The sequence below is a fragment of the Coregonus clupeaformis genome, chromosome 14, assembly GCF_020615455.1.
Source record: "Coregonus clupeaformis isolate EN_2021a chromosome 14, ASM2061545v1, whole genome shotgun sequence".
NCBI lineage: Eukaryota > Metazoa > Chordata > Actinopteri > Salmoniformes > Salmonidae > Coregonus > Coregonus clupeaformis.
The window spans coordinates 45,080,247-45,092,820 of NC_059205.1; the positions used below are offsets into that span (position 1 = coordinate 45,080,247).

General features: G+C 41.3%; 1 protein-coding gene across 3 annotated transcripts in view; it reads left to right on the forward strand.

Moving 5' to 3' along the window:
• Positions 1-5,027: 5,027 nt before the first annotated feature.
• The window catches only part of LOC121580845 (5'-3' exoribonuclease 1), a 39,500-nt gene continuing 31,953 nt past the window's right edge, over positions 5,028-12,574 (forward strand). For all 3 annotated transcript variants that reach the window (XM_041895927.2, XM_041895929.2, XM_041895928.2), the window contains exons 1-6: positions 5,028-5,250; positions 6,263-6,495; positions 6,622-6,719; positions 6,983-7,092; positions 10,711-10,821; positions 11,055-11,140. In XM_041895927.2, the coding sequence (XP_041751861.2) occupies positions 5,176-5,250; positions 6,263-6,495; positions 6,622-6,719; positions 6,983-7,092; positions 10,711-10,821; positions 11,055-11,140 (713 nt within the window). In that variant the 5' untranslated portion in view covers positions 5,028-5,175. The remainder of the gene's footprint in view (positions 5,251-6,262; positions 6,496-6,621; positions 6,720-6,982; positions 7,093-10,710; positions 10,822-11,054; positions 11,141-12,574) is intronic.

A 12,574-nucleotide genomic window follows, 5' to 3' on the forward strand; every position in this document is an offset into this window, starting at 1 on the left:
ATAAAGACTTTATAATGTATATTTCCTCACCTTTGCTCAGTCACACCCAGGTGATTTCCCACCTATCAACCGGTGCCTATGCTTTTTTGCCTATGTCAATACGGAGTTACACACACAAAAACGACACACATGAACACGTACACACACACACAGTGAGTGAGTGTTCACACTCAATATGGCTATAAATAGATGTGTTTGTGTGTAGAGCTTTCAGTTGCTTCTTTATTGATTTGTTCAACCACTGTCAACGTCCATACCTTGACCAAAAACACTGCTATGAAAAGCTTTAATTGTTTTTGTACAGTGAGGAAATGTTATTTTCACTTTGTGCCTTCGTGTACATAGAGGTACTGTATTATAAGGTGAAAGATTTTATATTGAAACATTTGAGATTTTCTGACTTGTTTATTTACAGGTGTTTCACTTTATTTGTGTAACTTAATGTACAGATGGGTATCACTTTATTAAAGATATTTAAAACATTTTACTGCAGTGGGCTGAATCAGGGTCACAGTGTTTCTTGGTAGTCTGAAACAAATCTACTTTGAAACAAAAGTATACACCTCCCATACATGGTTATCGGAAGAAGAAAAAATAAGACACCTGTACCATGTCAGATATAGAGTTGAAATGTATTACATTTTGTGTTTGCGTCCCAATATTACACTTTATATAGATCACAGAAGACTGAAATATAACAAAACTGTTTGACATAGAAACACCGGAATTTCTGCGGATTTTGAAATAAATATTAACATTCCACCCATGAGGCCACTAGAGGGCAATTTGGTTATTAGACTGCAGGAAAGGCTACCTGTTTATTACTTTTGCCTGGTTATGAAATATACAGGTCATCTTTCATTGTAAAGATGTACCACAGTGATCTAAGGATTTTCATACACTCCCATGAACTCAAAAGATCAATTTGGTTAGGGTTCCAAAACAATAAGAGAAAACAACATGATGATTTGATAACCCACCCTTGATTATTTTATAACCACACAATCTGAAGTACATGAAAGAGCCCAGTAGGGTAAGCCTACTTGAAATGCTGGCTGGAGCAATTTCTAGAGGCATTCTACATATCATCCCTTTAATACCTTTCCTGAAATACACATTTTTTTTTTTAACAATGTAAATTTTTGTAACAGTGGAAGAGATTGCCAGAGCCTTATTGTTTGCATTGTTCCTCACCGTCATGTCAGCAAGCTTTGTAGGTTGGCCACCTTTGTGAAAACGGTGTAACTTCAATGGGTGAGATAGGTTGGGGTAAATATATTGAACAAAAATATAAATGCAACATGTAAAGTGTTGGTCCCATGTTTCATGAGCTGAAATAAAAGATCCCAGAAATTTTCCAAAACGCTAGAAAAGCTTTTTTTTCCCTAAAATGTTGTGCACAAATGTATTTACATCCCTGTTAGTGAGAATTTCTACTTGGCAGGTGTGACATATCAAGAAGCTGATTAAAAAGCATGATCATTACACAGGTGTACCTTGTGCTGGGGACAATAAAAGGCCACTCTAAAATGTGCCGTTTTGTCACACAACACAATGCCACAGATGTCTCTAGTTTTGAGGGAGCGTGCAATTGCCATGCTGACTGCAGGAATGTCCACTAGAGCTGTTGCCAGATAATAGAATGTTCATTTATCTACTATAAGCCGCATCCACCGTTGTTTTAGAGAATTTGGCAGTACGTCCAACCGGCCTCACAACCGCACACCACGTGAAACCACGCCAGCCCAGGTCCTCCACATCCGGCTTCTTCATCTGCGGGATCGTCTGAGACCAACCACCCGGACAGCTGATGAAACTGTGGGTTTGCACAACCAAATAATTTCTGCACAAACTGTCAGAAACTAGTCTCAGGGAAGCTAATCTGCATGCTCGTCATCCTCACCAGGGTCTTGACCTGACTACAGTTCAGCGTCGTAACCGACTTCAGTGGGGAAATGCTCACCTTCGATAGCCACTTGCACGCTGGAGAAGTGTGCTCTTCACAGATGAATCACAGTTTTAACTGTACCGGGCAGATGGCAGACGTGTGGCGTCGTGTGGGAGAACGGTTTGCTGATGTCAACGTTGTGAACAGAGTGCAGCATGGTTGCGGTGGGTTTATGGTATGGTCAGGCATAATCTACACACAACGAACACAATTGAATTTTATTGATGGTAATTTGAATGCACAGAGATACCGTGACGAGATCCTGAGGCCCATTGTCGTGCCATTCATCCACCGCCATGACCTCATGTTTGAGCATGATAATGCATAACCCCATGTCGTAAGGATCTGTACACAATTCCTGGAAGCTGAAAATGCCCCAGTTCTTTCATGGCCTGCATACTCACAGACATGTCACCCATTGAGCATGTTTGGGATGCTCTGGATTGACGTGTATAACAGCGTGTTTCAGTTCCCTCCAATATCCAGAAATTTCACACAGCCATTTAGGAGGAGTGGGAAAACATTCCACAGGCCACAACAGCCTGATCAACTCAATGCGAAGGAGATGTGTCACGCTGCATGAGGCAAATTGTGGTCACACCAGATGCTAACTGGTTATCTGATCCACGCCCCTACCTGTTTCTTTAAGGTGTCTGTTACCAACAGATGCATATCTGTATTCCCAATCATGTGGAGTCCATAGATTAGGGCCTAATGAATGTATTTCAATTGACTGATTTCCTTATATGAATTGTAACTCAGTAAAATCTTTGAAACTGTTGCATGTTGCGTTTATATTTTTGTTAAGTGTAATATTCAGAGAGAGAGCAATCTGTGTTGTTCTTCATTAGCTGATCCGGCTTCTTTGTGCTGACGTGGAACCAGTAATTACTACAGCTAGCTAGTTAGATCTAGAAGTGTTGGAGAGACTACAGAAAGATAGGGAGGGTGTTGATCCATCTGATGTCTTTAAGAGACGTCTGGAAACTGTATCAGGATTTTGTGGCCATTTACACAGATGGTTCAAAAGATCCAAGGACAGGACGTACTGGGTCAGCATTTGTAGTGCAGGAATGTGGGGTGGAAGTCAGGAAACGTATTACAGATCATCTGGCTGTATATACGGCAGAGTTTATGGCCATACTGTTGGCCTTTCAGTGGGTGGAGGAAGTCAAACAACACAGAGTAGTTATTTTCTTTGATTCATGTGCAGTGTTAATGAGTCTCCAGTACTTTAGCTCACGTAGCAGTCAAGACCTGCTTTATGAGGTGCTACAAACCCATGGCAGGATTAAACAGATGGGTATTCAGATAAGATTTATTTGGGTCCCAGCCCATGTGGGGGTGGAGGGGAATGAGGCAGTAGATGAACAGGCACTTAGTAGTGGGGCTGTTGATGTTGAAGTTTCAATTATTATTTGTTTTTATTTTATTTCACCTTTATTTAACCAGGTAAGCCAGTTGAGAACAAGTTCTCATTTACAACTGCGTCCTGGCCAAGATAAAGCAAAGCAGTGCGATAAAAACAACAACACAGAGTTACATATGGGGTAAAACAAAACATAAAGTCAAAAATACAACAGAAAATATATATACAGTGTGTGCAAATGTAGCAAGTTATGGAGGTAAGGCAATAAATAGGCTATAGTGCAAAATAATTACAATTAGTATTAACACTGGAATGATAGATGTGCAAGAGATGATGTGCAAATAGAGATACTGGGGTGAAAATGAGCAAAATAAATAACAATATGGGGATGAGGTAGTTGGGTGGGCTAATTTCAGATGGGCTGTGTACAGGTGCAGTGATCGGTAAGCTGCTCTGACAACTGATGCTTAAAGTTAGTGAGGGAGATAAGAGTCTCCAGCTTCAGAGATGTTTGCAATTCCAAAGGAGGTGTTGGCTTTGGGGATGACCAGTGAGATATACCTGCTGGAACACATACTACGGGTGGGTGTTGCTATGGTGACCAATGAGCTAAGATAAGGCGGGGATTTGCCTAGCAGTGAATTATAGATGGCCTGGAGCCAGTGGGTTTGGCGACGAATATGTAGTGAGGGCCAGCCAGCAAGAGCGTACAGGTCACAGTGGTGGGTAGTGTATGGGGCTTTGGTGACAAAACGGATGGCACTGTGATAGACAACATCCAATTTGCTGAGTAGAGTGTTGGAGGCTATTTTGTAAATGACATCGCTGAAGTCAAGGATCGGTAGGATAGTCAGTTTTACGAGGGCATGTTTGGTAGCATGAGTGAAGGAGGCTTTGTTTGCGAAATAGGAAGCTGATTCTAGATTTAACTTTGGATTGGAGATTCTTAATGTGAGTCTGGAAGGAGAGTTTACAGTCTAAACAGACACCTAGATATTTGTAGTTGCCCACATACTCTAGGTCAGACCCGTCGAGAGTAGTGATTCTAGTCGGGTGGGCGGGTGCCAGCAGCGTTCGATTGAAGAGTATGCATTTAGTTGATGAGCAAGGCAGAGGCAAAAAGACTGATATATACAGTGCTGGTGCAGAGATGTTAGGAGCAGTGGAATAGAGATAATAAGGGAAGGCATTTATTTAAAGGACAGAGGAAAGGCAGGAAGGGACAGAAGAGAGGAGACTATTTTTACAAGATTAAGGGTGGGACACAGCCAGTTGAATAAGACATTACATGTGATAGGAAAGCATTCAACAGGAAAGTGTGATTATTGTCAGGAAACAGAGACCGTGGAGCATGTATTGCTACAGTGTGGGCAGCCCACGGGGGGCCAGTATGAAAAATGTATGCACTCACTAACTGTAAGTCGCTCTGGATAAGAGCGTCTGCTAAATGACTAAACTGTAAATGAAAGAGAGAGGATGAGATCTAGTATGAGGGCGAAGGGGATACAGGAAATTAGTTTAAAGAGTATATTGAGTAGAACGTCATTAGATATAGTCTCAAATATGTTGTTATCTTTTTTAAGAACAACGGGGGTGGCAGGTAGGATTTAGTTTCGCCCTGTCTCAGGCCAACACTCCAGTACAGTAGGTGGCGGTAATGCACCATAACGTTGGATGCCAACCGCGGATAAACCCCACTGAAGAAGAAGAAGCAGTAGAAGCTAGCTAGTTAGCGTAGCTGCTACAGAAACAAAACCCCGGACCACGTAGCAAAAACAACTTCTCGTGTTACTTTACACATCTCTTATACTGTTGAAATTGTATAAATTTATCTCCAAGGGAAGAGTTTGTGGTCGAGATGGGAGTACCGAAATTCTACCGATGGATTTCAGAGCGATACCCTTGCCTGAGTGAAGTTGTCAAGGAACATCAGGTATGATATCGAAATTCTACTTTGCTAGTTAATACTGTTGCAGTTAGCTAGCAAGCGAAATACAGCAGGCCTATAACGGTTTCATCTCCACGTATTGCTGTTTCCACTCTGCTGCACTCGCTACTGATATGATTACTATGGTAATAAATAACTCAACATGTTATTGTACAGATAAACATAGCTACAGCTAGCAACCAATATTTACTAGCTAATTTCTTGTTTCACTCCATTTCTCTCTAGGTAAATTAGGCAGCTAGTTTAAGTTACTACTACCAGCTCCATTTAGATTATCATAACATATAACGTTAGCCTACAGTGTTTGAATAAGGCCTATGTTAGCTAGTTATACTTAGTTAAGTTAGTCAAGTAGCTAAATAGAACATTAACAAATAACAAATATTACAGTCGTCGACCTGATGCAACACTACCGAGATCACTGCCAGTTTAGCAGAAATGTATCGCCAGCGGTGGTGGGAAAAGTACGAATTATATTGATAGGTGCGTGAATTTGACTATATTGATGTCCTGCCTGAGCATTCGAAATTGCAACGAGTCCTTTTGGGTGTCAGGAAAATGTATGGGAGTAAAAAAATAAATTTTCTTTAGGAATGTAGTGGAGTAAAAGTTGTCAAAAATATAAATAGTAAAGTACACACACCCAAAAATAGTATTTAAGTAGTACTTTAAAGTATTTGTACTTTACATCACTGATCGCCAGGTATGCAATATGCATTAGGGTGTGGAATATTGACCTCAGGCCACAGTCGACTCTGTGACCCTCTGCCCTGAGTCATGCCATGGTTTAGCTACATGCGTGTTAACTCTGCATGTTTCCTAAATAATAATCCACATCTTCCTACAGTTTCCAATTAATCCCATTAGTTCATTTTTATCCTCAACTCATAAATACACTTCCTCCATTATTCAAGGTTTGATGCGATTATCCACTTGCTATAGCTAGATGGTAGATAGACAGACTACTCCAACATTCCCCTTTCCCCCTCTCCTCCAGATTCCGGAGTTTGACAACCTCTACCTGGATATGAATGGCATCATCCACCAGTGCTCCCACCCAAACGATGAGGATGTCCACTTCCGTATCTCAGAGGAGAAGATCTTTGCAGACATCTTCCACTACCTGGAGGTGCTGTTCAGGATCATCAAGCCCAGGAAGGTGTTCTTCATGGCCGTGGACGGGGTGGCTCCTCGGGCCAAGATGAACCAGCAGAGAGGCAGGAGATTCAGGTAATGATCATGATGATATTAACTTAATGTGTACTTTATGTGCTGTATCTGTGATAGAGTGACATAGTGATGGACCACACATCGTCATTACTCAACTAATCAATCACTTATATGTGTCTTGTTAAGGTCGGCCAAAGAAGCAGAGGACAAGATAAAGAAGGCCCTGGAGAAAGGAGAGGTCCTACCCTCTGAGGCCCGCTTTGACTCCAACTGCATCACACCAGGTATGTAGCCTACTACAAAATCCATCCACTTCTCCACCCATCTATCTGTCAGCTCATACCCTCATCCAAATCCTAGGTTTTAGGATATAGTTGTCATGAATGAAGGTGTTAGTATTCATTAGGGCACACCATAGCAAAACGTTTTCTAACAGAAAAGGAAATTTAGCTTTTCTTATTTTCTTACTATTTCTTAAGTTCAGGTTTTAGTCTGTTTTCTTCCATTTCGTGCCTGATGAATACGACCCATCATGTCTCTCCTGTAGGGACGGACTTCATGGCCAGGCTACAGGAGCAGCTCAAGTACTTTGTCAACAGTAAACTGTCCACAGACAATGCCTGGCAAGGAGTCAACGTCTACCTTTCTGGACACGAGGTGAGGGCTGGGGACACTGTGTGTGTGTCTGTCTTTGTGTGTGTGTTTCCATTGCACATTTCCCAGATTTCCCCACAAATGTTTCATAATGTGTGTGTGTGTGTGTGTGACTTTACATGTGTTTGCCTCTGTGACTGACTGTAACTAGGGTTGTGGCTGTCATTACATTTTGGCAGCTGGTTGTCATGCAAAAGGCTGCCTGTCTAACGGTAATTGACCGTTAATTAACATGAACACGTTTAGCATCTTCAGGCCTCCACACATACGCCTTTGGAACATCTACATTTAAAAAAAGTATAATAAATCAATTGAAAATACACCACAATAAATCCATTATTTATTTATTTATAAAGAAACACTATGATATGAAGAAAATATATTTCAGAAGAATAGAATATGAGTTGGCCTACTGGATGTTATGTGGCTATGCGCCATGCTGTAGGCTTGTTCATTTAGCAGACAAGATATGCTTATACAGTGCATTCGGAAAGTATTCAGACCCCTTGAATTTTCCACGTTTTGTTATGTTACAGCCTTATTCTAAAATGTATTAAATAGTGACAAAGCCAAAAGTTTTTTGGGAATTTTTGCAAATGTATAGAATAAGAAAACCCGGAAATATCACATTTACATAAATATTCAGACCGTTTACTCAGTACTTTGTTGAAGCACCTTTGGCAGCGATTACAGCCTCAAGTCTTCTTGGGTATGAGGCTACAAGCTTGGCACACTTGTATTTGGGGAGTTTCTCCCATTCTTCTCTGCAGATCCTCTCAAGCTCTGTCAGGTTGGATGGGGAGCGTCACTGCACAGCTATTTTCAGGTCTCCAGAGATGTTAGATCGGGTTTAAGTCCGGCCTCTGGCTGGGCCACTCAAGGACATTCAGAGACTTGTCCCGAAGCCACTCCTGCGTTGTCTTGGCTGTGTGCTTAGGGTCGTTGTCCTGTTGGAATGTGAACCTTTGCCCCAGCCTGAGATCCTGAGCGCTCTGGAGCAGGTTTTCATCAAGGATCTCGCTGTACTTTGCTCCGTTCATCTTTCCCTCGATCCTGACTAGTCTCCCAGTCCCTGCCGCTGAAAAACATCCCCACAGCATGATGCTGCCACCACCATGCTTCACTGTAGGGATGGTGCCAGTTTTCTTCCAGACGTGACGCTTGGCATTAAGGCCAAAGAGTTCAATCTAGGTTTCATCAGACCAGAGAATCTTGTTTCTCATGGTCTGAGAGTCTTTAGGTGCCTTTTGGCAAACTCCAAGCGGGCTGTCATGTGCCTTTTACTGAGGAGTGGCTTCCGTCTGGCCACTCTACCATAAAGGCAAGATTGGTGGAGTGCTGCAGAGATGCTTGTCCTTATGGAAGATTCTCCCATCTCCACAGAGGAACTCTAAAGCTCTGTCAGAGTGACCACCGGGTTCTTGGTCACCTCCCTGACCAAGGCCCTTCTCCCCCAATTGCTCAGTTTGGCCGGGCGGCCAGCTCTAGGAAGTGTCTTGTTGGTTCCAAACTTCTTCCATTTAAGAATGATGGAGGCCACTGTTCTTTGGTGTCCTTCAAAGCTGAAGACATTTTTTTGGTACCTTCCCCAGATCTGTGCCTCGACACAATCCTGTCTCGGAGCTCTACGGACAATTCCTTCGACCTCATGGCTTGGTGTTTGCTCTGACATGCACTAACTGTGGGACCTTTATATAGACTGGTGTGTGCCTTTCCAAATCATGTGCAATCAATTGAATTTACAACAGGTGTTTCTACAACTTGATTGGAGTCCATCTCAAGGATGATCAATGGAAACAGGATGCACCTGAGCTCATTTTCAAGTCTCATAACAAAGGGTCTGAATACTTATGTAAAAAGGTATTTCTGTTTTGTATATTTTATATATTTGCAAAAGTTTCTAAAAACCAGTTTTTGCTTTGTCTTTATGGGGTATTGTGTAGATTGATGAGGAAAAATATGAATTTAATCAATTTTAGAATAAGGTTGTAACGGAACAAAATTTTGAAAAAGTCAAGGGGTCTGAATACTTTCCGAATGCACTGTATACTACTGGTCAAAAGTTTTAGAACACCTACTAATTCAAGGGTTTTTCTTTATTTTTGCTATTTTCTACATTGTAGAATAATAGTGAAGACATCAAAACGATGAAATAACACATGAAATCATGTAGTAACCAAAAAAGTGTTAAACAAATCAAAATATATTTTATATTTGAGATTCTTCAAATAGCCACCCTTTGCCTTGATGACAGCTTTGCACACTCTTAGGAGATGGAAATGAGATATTCTGTAACTAAAGGTAATGTGTCAGCCTATTAATTATGAAAATACAAAACATTCCCTATTACTATGCTATTGAAAATAAAATACAAATTCACTATAATTGTAGGCTAACTCTGAATTTGTTAAAAACATTTCTGCCTTCTTCAATATGCGGATAGGCTATGTATTGCAGGGTTCCCCAACTGGTGGCTTTATTTGGCCCCCCGAGTTTTCTGTTGAATTTTTGTTGATGATCCCTGATGTATTGTATAACGGCACAATCATTATTTTAATTCAGGGTTTTTTTGGGCCACGGGCTCATATATAGGCCTATGCGAATGCATATATCTCTAAAATGCATATGGGTGTTTTGAATTAAGCCTACAATTTCTAAGGTGATAATAACTCTGAATTTGTTTAATTTATGCGAGACCAATTATGTACCAAAGATACCTTAAATCTGTTTTAAAAAAATGCTTTTCTGCCTTTAATATGCGGATACGCTATGTATTGCAGGGTTTCCCAACTGGTGGCTTTATTTGGCCCCCCAAATTTTCTGTTGAATTTTAGTTGTTGGACATAAAAAAACTATAAAAACACCAGGAAATCGTCTCCAAGTGATTTTAATTTGGGAAATCTGGGCGGCAGGTAGCCTAGCGGTTAAGAGCGCTGGGCCAGTAACCGCTGGGCTAGTAACTGAAAGGTTGCTGGTTCGAATTCCCGAGTCGACTAGGTGAAAAATCTGTCTGTGCCCTGGAGCAAGGCACTTAACCCTAATTGCTCCTGTAAGTCGCTGTGGATAAGAGCGTCTGCTGAATGACTAAAATATAAATGTAAAATGTATTTTCACGCATAATAGAGAGACACGTGATCATATACAAATGTTAGCAAGGTTTGAAATGATTGTTTTAGTCAAATATTATATCTGTTTGGGCTTCTTGCGGTCAATTTGCAATCTACAAATAATTTGTAATTATGTTCTGGCCCCCCCAACCATCCGCTCAAGAAGAAATCGGCCCGCGGCTGAATGTAGTTGATGATCCCTGATGTATTGTATAACGGCACAATCATTATTTTAATTCAGGGTTTTTTTCGGGCACAGGCTCATATATAGGCCTATGTGAATGCATATATCTCTAATATGCATATGGGTGTTTTGAATTAATCATCACCTTTAGAAGGCTTTTGAAACAACATCCACAATGACCATGTTTTCCACTCACTTTCAACCTGTTGTTGAACTTCTTTCTTGAAATTGATCAATCACAGTGAGGTGAGTTTTAAAAGCACATACTGCCGGTGTCGCGGTAATACTGCCACCGCAACAGCCCTAACTGTAACGCTGTTTCCCTCTCAGACGCCGGGAGAAGGAGAGCACAAGATCATGGAGTTTATCCGCTCTGAAAACGCCAAGCCAGGACACAACCCAAACACTCGCCACTGTCTCTATGGCCTGGACGCTGACCTGGTGGGTGGCCCGTGTGTGTGTGTGTGTGAGAGAGAGAACGAGAGATGGCCCAGATGTGTATCAGGGAGGGTGTGTGATATGTATTATGTGTGTACGATAGCAGATGTGTACGTCTCTGGTAATTTCTGTGTCAGAATTTTACAGTTGTTATCTTACTAGTTAGACTAACTCAGGTATGCTGTGATATAAGGGCTGTTGTGTTAACTATAATATCTCTCACTCCTCTCCTACAGATGATGTTAGGTCTGACCAGCCATGAGCCACACTTCTCCCTACTTAGAGAAGAGGTCCGCTTTGGAGGGAAGAAAAACCAGAAGAGGTGTGTGTGTGTGTTTGTAAGACAGAGTAATAAGTAGGGAAGGGCACTTATTCGAATATCTGAACGGAAGTTAGTATTCGATTACTTGTGTGTTCATTTTTGGAGGAAAAAATTGTAGGCAATTAAAAAAGCTTTGTCTATATTAAATGAAATTACATTGTGACATTGATACATACAGGGATATACCATTACATTTTACATTCTTAAAAGCAATCATTTGAATGTAGTTTTTATGACGGTGCATTGCGCTAGCGCATGTAGCCCTAACAATGCTATGCTATTTTCTCCACTTCAAATAGCAATTACAGGCACGCATATAACGGAGGTTCCACAAGACCTGACACAGATCAATGCAAATGCAAAACACTCACCAGAAAGATACTCAGTTCTATCAGGGCGAAAATCAGACTTCTCTTTCACTGTTGCTGTTAGCCAGAAACTACCGAAGAATAGCAGCATGTCCGGTGTTGTGGTAGCTTACTTCTGCCCTCATAATTTTCATCTTCGGATTGTTCAGGATTTGTAAAATTATATAATTATGCATATGTTTTTATAGAATTGACTATCCGGATAACTGCAAAAATGTCATCATATTATTCTAATAGTGAAATATACTGAACAGAAATATAAATGCAACATGCAACAATTTCAACGATTTTACTGCGTTACAGTTCATATAAGGAAATCAGTCAATTGAAATAAATTCATTAGGTCCTAATCATGAGCAAGATGGCACCAATAGACATGTCCACCTTGTTTAAGGCTCCTAAGCAACTTTGCGGTATTTTTTGTTTGTCATTTCTCACGTTCTGTATTTCTTAATTCCATTCTTTTACTTTTTACATTTGTGTGTATTGTTGTGTATTGTTAGATATTACTGCACTGTTGGAGCAAGGATCACAAGCATTTCGCTACACCCGCAATAACATATGCTAAACATGTGTATGCGACCAATAAAATTTGAGTTAATCTATGTATTTCACATGACTGGGCAGGGGTGCAGCCATGGGTGGGCCTGGGAGGGCATAGGCCCACCCACTGGGGAGCCAGGCCCAACCAATCAGAATGAGTTTTTCACCACAAAAGGGCTTTATTACAGACAGAAATACTCCTCAGTTTCATCAGCTGTCCGGGTTGCTGGTCTCAGACGATCCCCAGGTAAAGAAGCCGGATGTGTAGGTCCTGGGCTGGCATGGTTACACCTGGTCTGCGGTTGTGAGGCCGGTTGGATGTACTGCCAAATTCTTTAAAACGACATTGAAGGCGGCTTATGGTAGACACATTTTCTGGCAACAGTTCTGGTGGACATTCCTGCAGTCAGCATGCCAATTGCATGCTCCCTCAAAACATGAGACATCTGTGGCATTGTGTTGTGTGACAAAACTGCACATTTTCGAGTGGCCTTTTATTGTCCCCAGCACAAGGTGAACCTGT